Consider the following 17,636-nt stretch of genomic DNA (forward strand, 5'->3'; position numbering starts at 1 on the left):
TATTATGAAATATATTTAAAAAAACAAATATTTCGAATTGGATGATACATAATATGAATTTTGACTTTCAAGTATAACATTACAAGACAATGAGGTCACTTTATTTATATATATATATATATATATATATATATATTACAATATTTCATAACACTTAATCCATAGAGATATTATATGCTTTTTGGGTTAGGTGTTTTAGTATATAGTGTATACTTTCCAAAATGTGCAATAAAAAATGTTAAATATGTATTGACATTCTAGAACACATTGTTTGTTTTTAAGAATACATAATTCAAAATGTGAAATATGTACTTGGGATTAGTCAATCCATAGCACATTATTTGTTTTTTAGAACAAAAAATTTGGAATGTGAAATATGTTCCAATTGGGCAACATGGAAAGATGTTTTGGAATTAACAATCCAAAACATTCCATAAACATCCACACCCCCTTTTTGGATTATGTAATCCGAAAACATTACGAATTTAATTATTAAAGAGTTTTTAGATTAGCCAATTTGAAAGGTAAAAAAAAACTGACTACTTACAACCATTATTTGATGAAAAGAGGAAGAAGTTGTTGGAGAAGAGGATTGTCACTCAATAACGTTCCATAATAAAATTGTGTGCAAAAACGACAATGGAATGTAACAACAAAAAGTTGAACAATAAGGCATGTAACGAGGGAGAGACAAAATGAAAAAGAAAAAAAACATAAAATAGATGTGAAAATGATTAAGATTGAAGATTAAATTATAACTTAAGAATATTTTGTATTCGTAGAGTAAATGTGATAATCATGGACTAAAGGAATTAAAATGGCAAATTCTTAATGCATCTTCATACATTCCCCCTGCACCTCTGTATATATTTTTTAATTCCAAGAATACCATTCTGAGTATGGTGGAGAGTGTGATGTCTTCTTAATTTTCAAGTGGTGGTGGTTACTTGTGGTGACTGGTGGTGAACGTTGACAATTGAGATAAGATAAGTGGTGTTTTTTATGGTAACTGTGTTTTTGTTTGTTTATTTCCCCCCTTCCCTTTAATTAAAATTGTATTTCAAATTGTACCATTCGAAAACCATAAAACAAAAAAAAAACCAACGAGTTACAAAAATGGAATACAAAATTAATATTCTCACAAACTCTCTCACACATATCAAATGACGAATTTGCTCTATGAAACATGACGATTGGAGAAAAATGGAAGTTTGGAATTGCAACTGAAATTATTTTAAAAAGTGAAGTTATGCTTCATTTAAAATTATTTAAATTTTTAGAAAAAAATTAAAATTGATTTTTTAGAATTAATATATAAGTATGCAGTTAAAGATACAAAGATATGAAAAATTTGCCATTAAAAACCTTTAAAAAATTATGATTGATTTGATCCATCAAGACACCTTTATCTTAATATTGAACATGAGCAAGAACATAGACAAGCCTATTGAGGGCTTTACTTTTGGCACATCCCTATTTCTTTTTTCCATTCCCATTTCTCTAATTGAAATTTCTATTCTACTTATTCTTCCACTCCCTCTCATCTCCTTTTTTTTTCCTTTTACACCACACACTCATCACAATTCCTCACACCAGTTTTAGTTTGAAAAATAGCAAAACAAAGAAGTTGTAACATAGTTTTGCTCTCTTTTGACTTTGGTGGATGCATAAAAGTCTATAAGAAAAATTATAATTTATAATAAGAAAGTATTTTAAATATTCGCTCACATTAAAAAAATTAAAACTTAATCTTATCTTATCAGTTTAAGCTTTAAATTATTGTGTTATACCTTGAAAAATACATTTCCTTAAATTTTATTTTTTGATTAATTAAAATTAAGAATAATCGTAATGTAGAAAAAACAGTTGTTAGTTTACGATTATTCGAAGGAGTATGTTACTTGTCGTTAAAGGGAAAAGAGTTGCTACGACGCCGTTCTGTGTGTTCTCCCTCCCCGGTCAAGGCAAGCGTAGCGGTGTCGTTTTGCTGGTTCGGAATCGGAAATCGGAAACCGGAAATCGGAAATTGGAAGCGGAAGAAGAATAGTGTTGGTTACAGAATAAAGAAGGGAAGATGAGTAGGAACGATTCGAAGTACTTCTCCACCACCAAGAAGGGTGAAATCCCTGAGCTTAAAGAAGAGCTCAATTCTCAGTACAAGGTTTCTTCATTTTCATCGTTGCTCTTTCCGTTTCCACTTCTATTTCGTTGTCGTTTTTGGATCTGATTTCCATCTTCGCCACGCAATTTCATGCGTCTACATGAATTTATACAAATATTGATAGGCTAATCACTCTTTTGACTTCTCGTTTGAATGTTCACTCGCTGATCTATGGTAACGAAGCATCAATTCATTGGCAGTTGAAGTTTAGGACTCTGGTATACATATAGGGATTTTTAAAGTAGAGAAGAAATCTGAAAAAAATTAGACTATTTTTCATCTTTTTGGGAATTTGGTAGTTAACGTATGTAATGCCATCAACAATAACGAAGCGTTAGGGATTAGGCTGTTGGCTACATGGGTTAAAGGATGTCGTAAAGTTCTATCATGAATCGTGTTTATCGAAAAATAGTTGACCATTTAATCCTTCATCATGGTTTTGCTTTTGCCTCTAGCAATAGGACCATTCTTTATTTGATATGCTATTCTCAGTAGGACTTCTGCATGGCTACTTCTCACATGCACAAATCACCTAAGGCTAAGTTGTAGCAATTGTTTGTGTGGTGCTACCTCAACCTTTTATCTAAAGCATTAATTCCTAAATCCTATCTCGTTTAGTGTGTTTGGAACAGTCTTTGCAACACATTCATGTTTACTATTTCATGCTGAATTAGATGTGGAAGTTATACCGAATGGCTTCACTGTTGACTTGAAAAATTATGTCCCTGATGAGTGACTACTACTAGACACGCACTTAATATGCACTTGTTTAATGCATCATTGTTATATATTTGCTGCACTCTCTTTGGTTTATGCAGCTCAATATTTGACCACCTATGAGGCAATTTAGGTATAGTGTTACATTAGTGTCTCTTCTGTAACTTTTTATTTTCTTCAATTTAAGCACTGATCGTATGGTGGTGATCACTCATCACCATTTTAAATTCTCAGGCATGTTTTCTTGGACTTCTTTGTCTTACCTCTTTGCTGGCACCTCTTTTATTGATGTACCAGATATAATAGATGCAATAAAGTATGTGGATTGTGAAGCTTTTGTTTTTCTTCCATGTTTTGCAGGACAAAAGAAAAGATGCTGTCAAAAAAGTTATTGCAGCAATGACTGTTGGGAAGGATGTCTCATCATTGTTCACAGATGTAGTGAATTGCATGCAAACAGAAAATCTGGAGCTCAAAAAGTTAGTGTACTTATATCTGATAAATTATGCAAAGAGCCAGCCTGACCTAGCAATACTTGCTGTGAATACATTTGTAAAGGTAAAAACTGGAATAAATGCTATTTCCTCATGCTTTGTTGTTTATTACTTATTTTCTTATCCTTCACCATTGTTTATTTGTTGGCATTTTTTTTTTTACTATATGTTCGTTCTCTCTCCACCATCTTGTTATACCTATTTTTTATTATCACTTTATGAAGTTCTTTCCAAATCCACAAACACCAGTGTTGAGGATGTTGGTTTACCCAGGAGATGTGTATCTGAAAGTATAGCTTACTATTATATTGTAATATTTTGTACTCTTAAATCGAATTCTTCCCTTACTTTCCCTGATGGAAGTTATTCTGAAGTTGTAATGATGCATTTTTATCCTTTTTCATTTATAAAATACTGTCAGGATTCACAAGATCCAAATCCTTTGATTCGTGCCTTAGCTGTACGTACAATGGGCTGCATTCGTGTTGATAAAATTACTGAATATCTATGTGATCCCCTTCAAAGATGCCTGAAGGTAGGTACACGGCACTGTTACAACTTAGATGTTACAATTCCTGTAGTTCACAACAATGCCGAAGTTATTTTTTTGGTCCTTTTTGTTACTCATATTTTGTCTGATATATTTTGACAGGATGATGATCCATATGTTCGTAAGACAGCAGCTATTTGTGTTGCCAAACTTTATGACATAAATGCAGAGTTAGTTGAAGACCGGGGTTTTTTGGAATCCCTGAAGGATTTGATATCTGATAATAATCCAATGGTTGTTGCCAATGCTGTGGCAGCACTTGCTGAAATTCAGGAAAACAATAGTAGACCTATTTTTGAGATCTCTAGTCACACTCTGTCAAAGCTCCTCACTGCTTTAAATGAATGTACAGAGTAAGTTTGTTATATATTTTCTAACAAATAAAACTGGAAACTATACTGAATCCAGTTTTAACAAAACTCCCTTTATGATTTGTTCGTGTGGTTATTAATTTTTGTCATTTTGGCCTTTTGTTGTTCATCTATGGTTACATATTGGTTAACATAACATTACTTTTGCTTAACGTGCTAGATGGGGTCAGGTTTTCATATTGGATGCTCTTTCTAGATACAAGGCAGCTGATGCTCGTGAGGCCGAGAACATAGTAGAAAGAGTTACTCCTCGCTTACAGCATGCCAATTGTGCAGTTGTTCTATCAGCAGTTAAGGTGATTTTTTCCTTTTATACTGTTACCTCATGAATTTGTTGATACTTTGGAGATATTGTTGTCTTGGTTTACTAACTACTAATATTGACCATTAGATGATCCTTCTGCAAATGGAGCTTATCACCAGTACTGATGTGGTTCGGAATCTGTGCAAAAAGATGGCCCCTCCACTTGTGACCTTACTATCTGCAGAACCTGAGATACAATATGTAGCACTGCGGAATATCAATCTTATAGTACAAAGAAGACCGACAATTCTTGCTCATGAAATTAAGGTAATGATTTGAATATTATATGGTGAACTTGTTAGTGCCACAAGACCCATGGGCATTAGTGAAGAACTTTTCTGTCACATTTGGGAAGATGGGATGCTTATGGAGTGTATATTCTATCTGCAGGTGTTCTTCTGCAAGTACAATGATCCCATCTATGTAAAAATGGAAAAGTTAGAAATTATGATCAAACTTGCTTCAGACCGAAATATAGACCAGGTATTGTTTGCACATATTGTCAGTTCCTATTTTCCTCCCCCATCCCAAATTTATTTCATAGTTGGAGTTAATTTCTGTTGTTGTAGTGAGAACTTTGTGTTTTTGTAACCAGTTACCCTTTCACATGGATGAAACTCACAATATGAGCCATCAAACAATTTTATACTTTATACTTTAGATGTTTCCTTATTCTGGTAGTTTATTCCTGTGAACATAATATCTTCATTTATTGAAAAAGCAATTTGTTCTGTGACCTTTCACATGTATGAGATTCACTCTTTTTTTTTTTTTTTAATTTTTATATCATACTGTTTGCAGGTTTTATTAGAATTTAAGGAGTATGCTACTGAAGTTGATGTGGATTTTGTAAGAAAGGCTGTTCGAGCAATTGGTTGTTGTGCCATCAAATTGGAGAGAGCTGCTGAACGATGCATTAGTGTTTTGCTCGAGTTGATCAAGATAAAAGTAAATTACGTGGTTCAAGAGGCAATCATTGTTATCAAAGATATATTTAGAAGATATCCAAACACGTAATGTTATCATTTGCATTTATTTTTTGGGGAGAAGATAACATATTCAGAGATTACTATCTCACTTTAAAACTTTGATTGAACCTTTGTACTGCTTTGCAGTTATGAGTCCATAATTGCAACACTTTGCGAGAGCTTAGACACCTTGGATGAGCCAGAAGCAAAGGTACATTTTTCTGAGTTCCTTTGTAACTGTCATTATGCTCTTGCATAGGTGCTTATACATTCAAACCTTTTCCTGAGTCGATAGGCTTCAATGATCTGGATAATTGGTGAATATGCCGAAAGAATTGACAATGCTGATGAACTTCTTGAAAGTTTCTTGGAAAGTTTCCCGGAAGAACCTGCACAAGTCCAACTACAGTTGTTGACTGCTACTGTCAAACTTTTCCTTAAGAAGCCTACGGAGGGTCCACAACAGATGATTCAGGTCGTACCTCAAGATGCTTGTTTTATTCATATAGATATGATTAACGTGCCACTGTACAAAATGTTTTGATATTTCATGCTGGACATCTTGTGCTAAGTATGCAAATATATTCTTCTTCCCTCTTGTATTGAGTGACATACATATGCAATTTATAATTTTAATATCAATTGTCAGATATAATAAATAATTGTGTATATTCCTTGGCTTTAGCAACTTTTTAATTTTCTAATATAAAGTTCATAGCACGTATCTGTGTCATATTTCTATTTTGTAAATGTTTACAGATGGATAACTTGTCCTTAATTTCTACATTATTTATTTAATCCCTTGTTAAGATCCCACATTAGCTTAGTGTTTTGGCAAATTAATCCCTTATAATTACTTGCGCTAGCCTTTTTAATTAGCTTTTGGGTTTGAGATATGGTCATTTCATTCTTTATTCTAATATGACATGGACGGGCAAACGACCCCTTAAAATGGACTTGGAGTAACCCCCCCTTGCTTTTTGGGTTTAGATCCAGTCTATTCTCTATTAAAAAATATTTGAAAAGAGAGTTCGTTGTGTTATTAAAGAATGCAGATTTGAGATTATGTGTGGAAAATTTCAAAACTTATTGATTTTAGAAGATAAATCTGTCAATCTGTCTTTAGCTGTCCTGTCAAGACTAAAAATCCTCCCTTTTGTATTGTTTCATCTTTTCCAGCACAAAAGATTTTAATCAAGTATGATCTTTAGACTTGCATGCTAAGTTTCACTTAATTATGTATCTCTACAGGTTGTTTTGAACAATGCCACTGTGGAGACAGATAATCCTGATTTGCGAGATCGTGCATACATATATTGGCGTCTCCTTTCAACTGATCCTGAGGTTTTATTTCTTTCACTTGAATCTGAGTTTGTTTGTTTGCAATGATGTATAATAAAGTCAATAGTTGAGCTGCATATTCAGATGAAGGTTGTTTAGTCACCTAAATCATTAACTATTTATGGCGGACTGCTAAGTTTGAGCTATCATTCTGTGCTATCTCTCTAACCAAATTGAAATAATAGATTTTTTTACACCTTTTCTTAAGGGAGCTTTACATTTGATGAATCTAATCTGTTTTCTTCAGGCTGCTAAGGATGTTGTGTTAGCCGAGAAGCCCGTGATAACTGATGATTCAAACCAACTTGAATCTTCTCTACTTGATGACCTTCTTGCCAACATTGCTACACTATCCTCTGTTTACCACAAGCCTCCAGATGTCTTTGTAACTCGTGTACTATCTTCAGCTCAGAGAACAGAAGACGAAGACTATGTCGAGGGAAGTGAAACAGGGTTTTCTGAGTCACCTGCAAATCCTGCTAATGGTCCTGCATCATCACCATCTACTGCCAGGCAATCAGCACCTGCATCTGCAACTGGTGCACTAGCCACACCTCCATCTGTTGCACCTGTGCCAGATTTACTTGGTGATTTGATGGGCATGGATAATTCTATTGTTCCTGTTGATCAGCCAGCTACTCCTTCTGGGTGAGTGCATCTGGAATCATTAGCATATTTCTTTACAATCTAGTCTGATCAGTTGTGTATTTTACACATTGCATATAATTTGTTGTATGATTAACAGAATGTCACTTTTCGTATAACAATTGTGATTAATGATAAACTACGTTTCTCTGATATATTAAACATTAAAATTTTTGCGACATGAGTTCAACCTAGTTATCAAGATCCTGAGAAGTTTATGACACCTTAATTAACTCTGCGTGTGGAACCTTACCTAATTAGATCCCATGCTTTGGTTGCAGGCCTCCACTGCCTATTTTACTACCTGCTTCAACTGGTCAGGGGTTACAAATTAGTGCACAACTGACTAGACAAGATGGTCAAATATTTTATAGTTTGTTGTTTGAGAACAACACTCAGGTTACTCTTGATGGCTTCATGATTCAGTTTAACAAGAACACATTTGGTGTTGCAGCTGCTGAACCCCTGCAGGTTTGTTATTTGTATATATGGCTTTTATTTCAATATCTCTGTCAACCTATGTTTTAATAGATTATCCTTTTGTTCAGGTTCCACAGCTGCAACCTGGAATGTCAGCTAGGACACACCTCCCTATGGTTACATTACAGAATATGTCACAAGGTCCTCCTAGCTCACTTTTACAGGTTGCTGTAAAAAATAATCAACAACCTGTGTGGTATTTCAATGATAAATTCTTGTTGCATGTATTCTTTACGGAGGATGGTAGAATGGAACGTTCCAGTTTTCTAGAGGTATATCTTTCTCCCATTTGTTTGATCCTTTGACATAACTGCAATAGATTTGCAATTCACAACTCTATGACTTGTGATGCATACAATTTTCAATTTTTTTTGCATAGTTTCATGGACTTGATCAGTTTAGTCATCTGTGTTACACAGAAGGCCGTGTGCATTTGTGAAATCTTAAATAATTGTCAGTTTTGTTATTAATCCATAGAAATGGAGGATCTGATTGTTTACTGCGCTGCAGACATGGAGGTCCCTTCCTGATTCAAACGAGGTTTCCAAGGACTTCCCAGCCATTGTAATTGGCAGTGCAGAAGCAACTCTGGAACGACTGCCTGCATCAAACATGTTCTTTATTGCAAAGCGCAAGAATGGTAACCAGGACGTGTTTTACTTCTCAGCGAAACTCCCTAGAGGGATACCATTCTTGATTGAACTTACCACAGTGATTGGAAACCCTGGCGTCAAATGTGCAATCAAGTCTCCAAGCCCTGAAATGTCAGCACTTTTCTTCGAAGCCCTTGAGACTCTTCTCATGGGTTAAAGGGTTTTAAATTTTGCCTTTTCTTCTAATTTTGTTTATATATTGTTTTTTGTTAGCATATTTGATATACAGGTGTGTTATATCTTATATGGAAAGAAAAATTTCACTGACTCTTTTTGTAGTCCCTGGCTGTATTTCACTACTGCTATTCTTGTGATGCTTTTAGCTTTTTCTAGGGATTTCCATTTTTAGATTTTCATTGGAGATACGAGCAGTAAACAGGGGAGGGGGAGTGGTGGATGTGAAAAATCAAACCAATGCCGTCACACTCTCTAATGCTGGAAATTTTTCTATTGGCCCACTTTTGTTTATCAATATTGTTTATTGAAGGAATTATTAGCATTATTTGTTTGGATGAAAATTTTGCTAAGCAATTCATTAAATTAATTGCATTAGAGATGTTGTGATTACCCAGATAAATTGAGTGACATGGCCAAGCAAGAACATGGCTGAACAAAAGAAAATTCCAAGAACTTGCTAAAGCTATGATGGTGGTGGGGGGTTAATTGCATTAGGTTAAGTGTTGTAGATGCCAAATTACTGAAGATTTCCTCTCCAACTTGTATAGTTAGAGTTCCACTTGTTATGAAATAATGGGAGTCCACTTAAACTTAAATTGCAATTAGGTGACATTGTTTCCTCTGTACAATAATTCTGCTTGGCCTTTTAAAGTGGCAAAACCATGTTCATTTAAGTTGATTTTGATTTTCCATTTAAATCTCCATTCACTATCAATTGTACTAAATAAGTTTTAGGTTATATGATTAACTTTTTTCTGAATACCTAATATTTTTTAAAATTAAGTGTCTGATAAATTAAATATTTTTTGTTTTAAGTATGTTATATAAGTTTAATTATTTTGTATTTATATGTCATTATATGATTCAAAACATATAGATTATTATGATAAAAACATTGAAAGATAAAATAAAAATCTATAAATACTCACGAACTTGAATAAAATTAAATACTAAAAAAACATTTAACTTAAGAACTTAAATAGAAATGTTTACTCTATTAAGTATCCAATTTAAAAAAAAATATTTATTGAATAATTAAAGAAAAAAATAAAAATTATATATTAAGAATTTTGAATTTTATTTAAGATATTTTGTTCAGGGAAAGTACAATTTCATTAAAAATGCGCATTTTAAAACAAATACACCCCTAATCATTGACCTAAGTTGAAAAAAAATATCTACAATAGGACAAAAATACTTAGTAACACTATAAACCTTTCTAAATCTATATATAAGACGACACATACTTTTTGTGTTCTATTCTATAAAAAAGACACTCATCTTAAACTTCTATAATAGGATAACAAGCTTTCTTAAAAACCTCTCTAAATAATACTGCTTTTTGTGGTTTCTTCATACCCATACACTTCTTCTTTTGAGGTTTCCTCACACATGTTCACATTTCTAAATCTCCACAAATATAACAAATCTCTATTTTTTCATAAATAGGACAACACCTACTTCTTGTGTAGTGTCTCTTCACACACAAATTTATAAATTATTTTATAAATATTTGGAAGAAGATATTAAATCTTTTAAATATATGACAACTTAATAGTAAAAAGAATATTAATATAAAATAATAATAACAATAATATTCAAATATATGTTGTAGAGAATAAAAGTCCTTATATATTGGTTCTCTAATCTTGAGATTCTAAACATCAATTCATTTGCAAGTGAAACAGAGGTTTGAAGTTAACTTAATTGTGTAGTTAAGGAGAAAATGTAAATGTACAATATTTGCATAGATCCAAGGAGCAACACATGTTTTCAGGTCATTTGAAAAATTCATGTGGAATTACACAATTTAATGTAGTATGTTTGGTTGTTTGTGTGTATATAAACTTTCTGATAATAATAGATCTTTACACACCTAAAAAAATCAAACAATTTTCAGACTTCCTTTTCATTTGCTTGTTGTCATCCAAGCATATTTTCAGTAGTTAAAAATAGAAAAAAAAAACAAAATAAAAATAGAATGCAACCATGATATCTTCTGCATGTCAAAAGAAAAACTCTTCCAACATCCCAAAGAAATCCCAAGAACCAAGCTTCTCCAACTGCAATTCCAATGGTCTCAATCTCAAATCTCCCTTCATGTTGGTATAAAATGCATAAAAGATGAATACACCACCAAGCTTGACCTCATTCAATGAGTCAAACTGCAGTCAAGATTGTAGTCATGGACTAAAATTCAACTTTGGTTTTCCTTTTGCCTACTTGACAGACTAGCTTCAGAATCTTTGGAAGATGAGTTACCAAATGATCTCCAAACCCCTTTCCATTGTCTCCTATTGTCAGTTTGATCCATGGCATTATTTCTAGTGCTATTTCCTTGGTGTTTCTTTTGAGAATTTCTTATTTCTTCTTCAGAATCAAACTGTGATCGCTGCAAAAAAAGGGAATAATGAAGAAATAAATACTCTCTGTTGAATGTAACGGACTTAGCTCATAGATTATATTATTCTGTTATTATGTTATTGATTCTGTTATTATTCTCGTAGTTGGTTAGAGTTAGAGAGTAGCTAGCCACTCAGATGAAAATGCAGAAAATACCTTGGCAGGATCTGACAGGACTGCATATGCCTCTCCAATTATTTTGAAAAGCCTATCGGCATCTTTGCATACTTCTTCAACAATATCCTTCAATATCTGATCATCTCCATTGTCACTTCTTGCCAAAGATTGGACAGCCTACATGGTATTAAAATAGTTAAAATGATTTCTTATGTATGAGGAATTAACAAAGAGAAGAGACTAATCAAACAACCTTGTCTGGGTGATGTCTAAGTGCAGCTTTGTGATAGGCCTTCTTGAGTTCAGATGATGAAACGGAATGTTCAACTCCTCTGCCATCACAATCTGAATCAGCAGATGCCTTAAATGATGATAATATCGAGATAAATTTGCAAGAGACAAGGCTCTCTAGTTACAGCATGCTATTTCTTGCACAAAGAGTGATGACAAATCCTAACACAAAACTTGTTTAATTTATCAACCTAGAGAGTGAGTTTATGAAAATCTGATGCTCTGAAGTTCTGTCAATAATGAAGAAAGATTTCCCTACATTCTATTATCACAAACAGATGATTGAATCAACAAAAGAGAATGGGTTATACTGATTATTGAGATACTAAGTAATGGTAAATAAATACTTATTATTAGTAGAAGAACTTACAAAATGAGGTACACATCAAGATGTATCCCCTTTTTGGCTTCCTCCTCTATTTCAGAAAGCCAAATTTGGTTATGTTTCAAATCATTGGCATAGTTGACTGATCTATCAGAAATGCCATGCTGATTGCTATTATCCCCATTTCCTTGAATGAGAAGAGAGACAACTCTCCTTATATCTCTTGCTGCTTGGTCATAATCTCTGATCATCTCATATAAAGTTGCACGTCTGGAAAGTGCCTGGAAGAGTGTATATACATATACATTATCCTCATAAATCATTTTAACAAATGTGAAGATGAAGTACTAATCCAAACAAGTCATTTAGTTTCATGTAAAAGAGAATATTTGAAAAATGCTAAAAAAGAAATATTACAGTATACAAGGAAGATTGAGGAAGCTCTAATTTTTTAAAAGCTCTTATATAACTGATGAGAAAGCAATATCATTAACAATGACAAGTTTGTGAGGGCCTTTTCATTTTTGTTCCAAGGTAACCCTTGGTAGTTTTATCCTATGTGTCAATTTATCTCTCCTTGTGATATCATTTTTCTGATCTAAACAAAATTAGTTTCACTTGAAGATGTTGGAATAAGCTAAACTAACTCTTAAAACAATTAAAATCCTAAGCTAGTTATTTTGTGTTATTAGAATGTTTCTCTTTTCATTCTAGTTTGACAGTTATAAATAGCTGTACACTTTTGTTCAATACAGTCATGAATAATACATTTACAATTTCAATTTATATCAATTCCCAACAGAAGAAAGAAAACCTTGGAGTATCTTCCATCTAGAGCTATAGCCAGATTGCAATCTGCTATGGCATCAGTAATTTGACCTAGAGCTTTATATGCAGCTGCACGGTTACCAAAGCAGACAGCTGTAAATGGACGAGACTCCACAGTACTTGATAGAGCAGCTGTATAATGTTCAACAGCTTCCTCATGCTTTCCTGCCTGAAATGCTTCATTCCCAGCAGTCTACAGTTGAATACATTTTCATTAGACATATTATAAAAAAAATTCATGCTACAGTAAAAGCAAAAAACAAATCAACTACAGAAGACAAATGCTTTGAAGAAAACAATTTAGCACTATAGCTTATTATTAAGAAGTGAACTTGTTCCATATTAACCAACCTTATGATGCAAGAGCTCACGTACAGTTACAGCTAGTGGCATTAGGGACTCCAAAACCTTGCTTCCACTCCTGCAGGGACATTATCAAAGCTGATGTCCATATTAAAAATAGGTATCACCATCAAAATATGTCCATCTTTTCATTGCTTTACTTTTTGAGGATAGGCCGTAGGAGGGTGAATGGATCAGTTGTTAATAATACTTACTTGTTCATGGCAGATACCTTGTCCTCTTGTTCCTCCAGCAAAGAAAGACCCTCTTCAAGCTTTCCTAGGTGAAAGTAGGATTTAAGCATCATTGAGCACCTCCAAAGCCTGAAATAGAAGCCTTTTGAAAGCTGTGCACTGTCCAGATCTGTCACTATGCAATCAGCATCCAAAGGATATGAATTCTTCTCAGCAGAACCAAAGGTTTCATCACACAGCTGGGTCACTTCCTCATATCTACATAGCTGATAGTTAAAGCAAAAGTTATCCAACACGGGCTCACAAACAGCTTAACACTGACTTTGACAGTTTTAGTAAAGTGCCAGCATATTATAAGACAGAAATGCAGACCATAAAAAGAGCCTCTGCTTTCATTTGAAGCAAATTTTCAGAGTATGAACTTATCGCCAATGCCTCATTTATATGTTCCAATGCTTTTTCTGCATCTACAGCTGTTCTTCTTTGCAAAAGTTCTTCAGAATGATTGATTAATTCCGATACTTTCTGCCATCCATTAAAGATTGTTATCAGTTCAAGAAGAGAGAGGTGAACAAGAAAAGCTAATTATCAAACCTATCCACTATGAAATAACTATAAACTCTCAAACCTGTGTCTTTTGCAAGAGATCAGAAGCTTCCTCAACAATTTTTTTATCTAAACAAACATCAGTGCCTGACTGTCTGCACTTCTTGGAATACTTGGACGCATCTCCAACTTCTCCCAAAGCAAGGAAACAACTTAAAAATAAGGAAAAGAAACGAACTAAGGGGTAAATCATCTATTTTAATTACTAAATATTGAGCATTTTAGTTGACAAATGCAATGTGCTTAGACACACCACCATGTTTTATCCTACAACAAACCAGCATAAGACAATATTCACAATATCAGAGATGCATTATAGACTAAATAGAACATTTAGCCAAAAGTCCTCTCGAAATCTTATGAAACTTTCCATCACAGCCAGAACATCTTGAACATAAGGTTATAAAAACTAAAATATATGATCTACAACGTAATGGTTGGAATATAAGAACTAGATATGAATATCATTAAGCATGTTACTTACTTAGAAATATAACCATTTTGTATCTTTTTGGTTTTTCTCTTTCTAAGAATACATCAACTACGTAATTTTACTATTATAAGAAGGGCTTTACCCCAAGTCTTAATTACAGCTTAGAGTGGTACTTATTGATAGCTTATCAATAAAAGACAAGTTGCAGGAAGAATATGTTTTCCTCTTTCTGGTTGTTTTTCTGTTTCTCGACCATTATAATGCCAGCATATATCTAATGATTTCCTTTGGCACACATCATTAATATTCACATTGTCAAAACCCTAGTTGATGCTTCCTTCAATTTACCCTATAATAAAGAATACAACATCATAAATCATTAATCCTGAGGCTCTACTCAGCATGCAAACAGATACCAATCACCTATAGCCTGTAAATCACCATTACCCTCCATCAACCAAGCCCATTAAACCTTCAATCCAACTGTTTTCTACCCAAGATTCACACAAGAAAACACTGCTTTTAACATTTTATATCCATAAGCCTTATCCTACGGATTCCATACAACTTAAATCACTATCCACAAAGGTTAGAATCAAAATGGGACCTTACTTTGCAGCTCTAAGTCGCACCCTGAGGAAATTTGGATCAATTTCAGCAGCCAGCATACAATCTTCTATCCCATCTCTCATCCTACCAAGAGACATGCGTGTGGCAGCACGGTTGCTATAGCATAGCATCAACGCCCTGCGACATCTCTGAGATGCTTCTTCTTTAGAAGCACAGTTAACCCCTTGTGTGTAACAATCCTCAGCCACAGACAGATTCCCATTTTTATAGGCTTGGTTTCCTCTGTTACAAAGCATATCCAGTATCGTGAGTATGCTATCAAAATGAAAGTAACTACTGAAACTTTCTGTTTGCTTGCATCATGCAAGTCCCATTTTCCTGAGTGTTCACTTTCCAATAAATTCATTATGTAGTTTCTATTTGGTAAAAGTATTACAATACTAAGAACATCATAACCAAGTGATAGCAGGCAAACTAAAAATATACATGCAAACTAACCTGAGTCGCCACTTTTCACAGGCCTCTTCAGCTGCAATGGTTGAAGAAGAAATGGTAGCAAGTTCCTCCTTTATCCCTTGCACCTTATTCACCTCAGAACCCCTTGTTTTGGGATGAGGAGAAGATGCTTTAGCTTTCTGACCTTGCTCGGGTGTGAAAGGAGAGGAAGTTCCAAAATATGGTGAGCCAGTCATAGATGATAATGAAACAGGAGAGGAATTGTAAGTATCAAGATAACTTTGGCCAACTTTTGCCCAATTCATCATTTTGGGATGACGTTTCTGGCTAGGAGATTGCACTTCAGCAGAAAACGTGAACCCAACCCCACCATTATTTGTTATGCCCACTTCACCATTTGCAGACTGCAAGCTTCCACTTTCAATTTCATCATTTGGATCATCACCACCACAATTAGTATCCAAATCTTTACACTCTGAAGCATCCACCTTTGTCTCTCTCTCTGCACCTACATCTTCACTTTCATTCTTATTCAAAAACTGACGAATGCATGTGCTGTTGCCAATCCCATCCACACCAAAACCAGATGACTCATGGGATGTCACATAGTTTTTTTGTGACACATTCATCTTTGCCTTCAAAATAAAGTCATGTGCCTGGAAAGGGACGGAAAACTTCTGTTTTGCTCTACTTTTGTTCATCCTAGGGGTGCCACTTTGTTCCTTCTTTGCACTGAATTTGAATTTATCATGAGCATCACCGAAGAGATTATTTTTTAGCGGTGGTGTCTTAAACTCAGGGAACGATGACCCTGAAGAATTGCTTTGTTTGGATGTGAACACAAATCCATCATCTCTTTGGTTCTCTTCAATTTTCAAGTTGGTGATATCCTCCGATGCAAAGTTCAGTTTTTTCTCCATTTCAAAAACCGCCTCTGGGGGTCACAATCAAAGTTTCATTTCCAAAATTGAAACGATTGAAAAATGGAGAAGCGAATCGGTTCCATGATCCGCAGAGAGGTTATGGAGACTCACACCGGCAGGGTCATCGGAGCTCCGGCGAGGGTGAATTAACTGTGCCCAATTCCCTTAATCAAAGAGTTTTGGTGGCAATGACTCAGAAGAAAGAACAAATGAAAACTGGTATTAAGAGATTTTGCTAACCACCCATCGTAACAATGAAGATGAAAAGACCAAAAGTACAAATTTTTTCAACAGGGTATGTTCGGATGTTATTGTATCATAAAATCATTATTAATAGTATATATAATAATAATGATCTTAGAACCGTTAACCTAAAAATAAGCACTTTTGTGTCTGTATTCATTTTGTAGCCTATCTTTATGTAACGACATGTGAATTTATAAATAAAATGTAACGGAAATTTATAATTAATGAAACAGTGTAGTAATTTATACCAGTTGATGATGAATAAATATCTAAAAACGGGTTTACAGTTAAACTGAGAATTTTTAATTATATGATAGTATATTTTTAATACTAAGAAGACTACAAAATATAACTATGTTTTTTTATGAGTTCTTTTATTGATGAGTTTATTAATCATTTTTTTATAAGAATATATACTATTTCTTTCTTCAATCTTTGAGATGTATTTTAAGTATAAAATTGTGAAGGAAACACAGATCTTCAAATGGTGATTGATTCTATCTCTCGGACTAAGGTTGGAATACTGGTGACGTATGTGAGAATAATAAACTTTTCCTTGGAAGATTCCGAAAGAGTCAATATAGTTTCACATCGTTTAAGAGTCGAGGTCAAAAATAATTTGTATACTCCTTCCACCCTCAACCCCTTAAGACGCTTTTTTAATGACAAAACCAAAACTCAAAATCTCTAAAGTGGATAATATTTCGATTGCGGTGATCGATGATGTTATCTCAACGGACTTTAGAATAAAATATTAATATTTTAAGTATAAAAATATTAATATTAAAAAAAGTGTGAAAAATATTTTAAAATGAACAGAATATTTGTAGTATAATTTTTAAATGTTACTTTGAAAGATATCTCATCATCTAATTTTTTTTTTAGTTTAATTATCAAGTATTTTTTTTAATAAAATTGTCAATAAAAAATATTTAAAGCATTGAATAACAATTCAATATATCTTACAAATTTTGACAGATAAAATAAGTTTTTAAAAATTAAACCTATAAAAAAATAACTTAATTAAAAAATATAAACAAA

The 17,636-nt window shown here is 33.6% G+C and overlaps 2 protein-coding genes across 3 annotated transcripts; one reads left to right on the forward strand and one right to left on the reverse strand.

The window, feature by feature from the left end:
- Window positions 1-1,588: 1,588 nt before the first annotated feature.
- LOC137810262 (beta-adaptin-like protein C) lies at window positions 1,589-8,951 on the forward strand. Its single transcript, XM_068611437.1, has 15 exons — window positions 1,589-2,161; window positions 3,239-3,436; window positions 3,794-3,907; window positions 4,025-4,275; window positions 4,454-4,589; window positions 4,685-4,864; window positions 4,988-5,080; window positions 5,399-5,610; window positions 5,713-5,776; window positions 5,861-6,040; window positions 6,817-6,909; window positions 7,154-7,554; window positions 7,833-8,022; window positions 8,100-8,303; window positions 8,542-8,951. The coding sequence occupies exons 1-15, from the start codon at window positions 2,075-2,077 to the stop codon at window positions 8,839-8,841; spliced, it is 2,703 nt and encodes a 900-aa protein (XP_068467538.1). The 5' UTR covers window positions 1,589-2,074; the 3' UTR covers window positions 8,842-8,951.
- Window positions 8,952-10,609: 1,658 nt separating this feature from the next.
- On the reverse strand, window positions 10,610-16,757 carry LOC137810261 (uncharacterized). 2 transcript variants are annotated; one of them, XR_011080860.1, is made up of 11 exons: window positions 15,469-16,664; window positions 15,013-15,252; window positions 13,990-14,119; window positions 13,734-13,886; window positions 13,383-13,627; window positions 13,177-13,246; window positions 12,812-13,018; window positions 12,043-12,278; window positions 11,635-11,726; window positions 11,421-11,558; window positions 10,610-11,253 (listed from the first exon to the last, which is right to left on the reverse strand). XR_011080860.1 is itself a non-coding variant. In XM_068611436.1 (11 exons), exons 1-11 carry the CDS (start codon window positions 16,344-16,346, stop codon window positions 11,059-11,061), a joined length of 2,571 nt encoding a protein of 856 aa, XP_068467537.1. In that variant the 5' UTR covers window positions 16,347-16,757; the 3' UTR covers window positions 10,610-11,058. The 2 variants fall into 2 exon arrangements, 1 of the variants encoding a protein (XP_068467537.1); XM_068611436.1 differs by having other exon boundaries at window positions 11,635-11,713; window positions 15,469-16,757.
- Window positions 16,758-17,636: the final 879 nt, after the last annotated feature.

Source organism: Phaseolus vulgaris, chromosome 2 (genome assembly GCF_000499845.2).
Source record: "Phaseolus vulgaris cultivar G19833 chromosome 2, P. vulgaris v2.0, whole genome shotgun sequence".
Taxonomy (NCBI): Eukaryota; Viridiplantae; Streptophyta; class Magnoliopsida; order Fabales; family Fabaceae; genus Phaseolus; species Phaseolus vulgaris.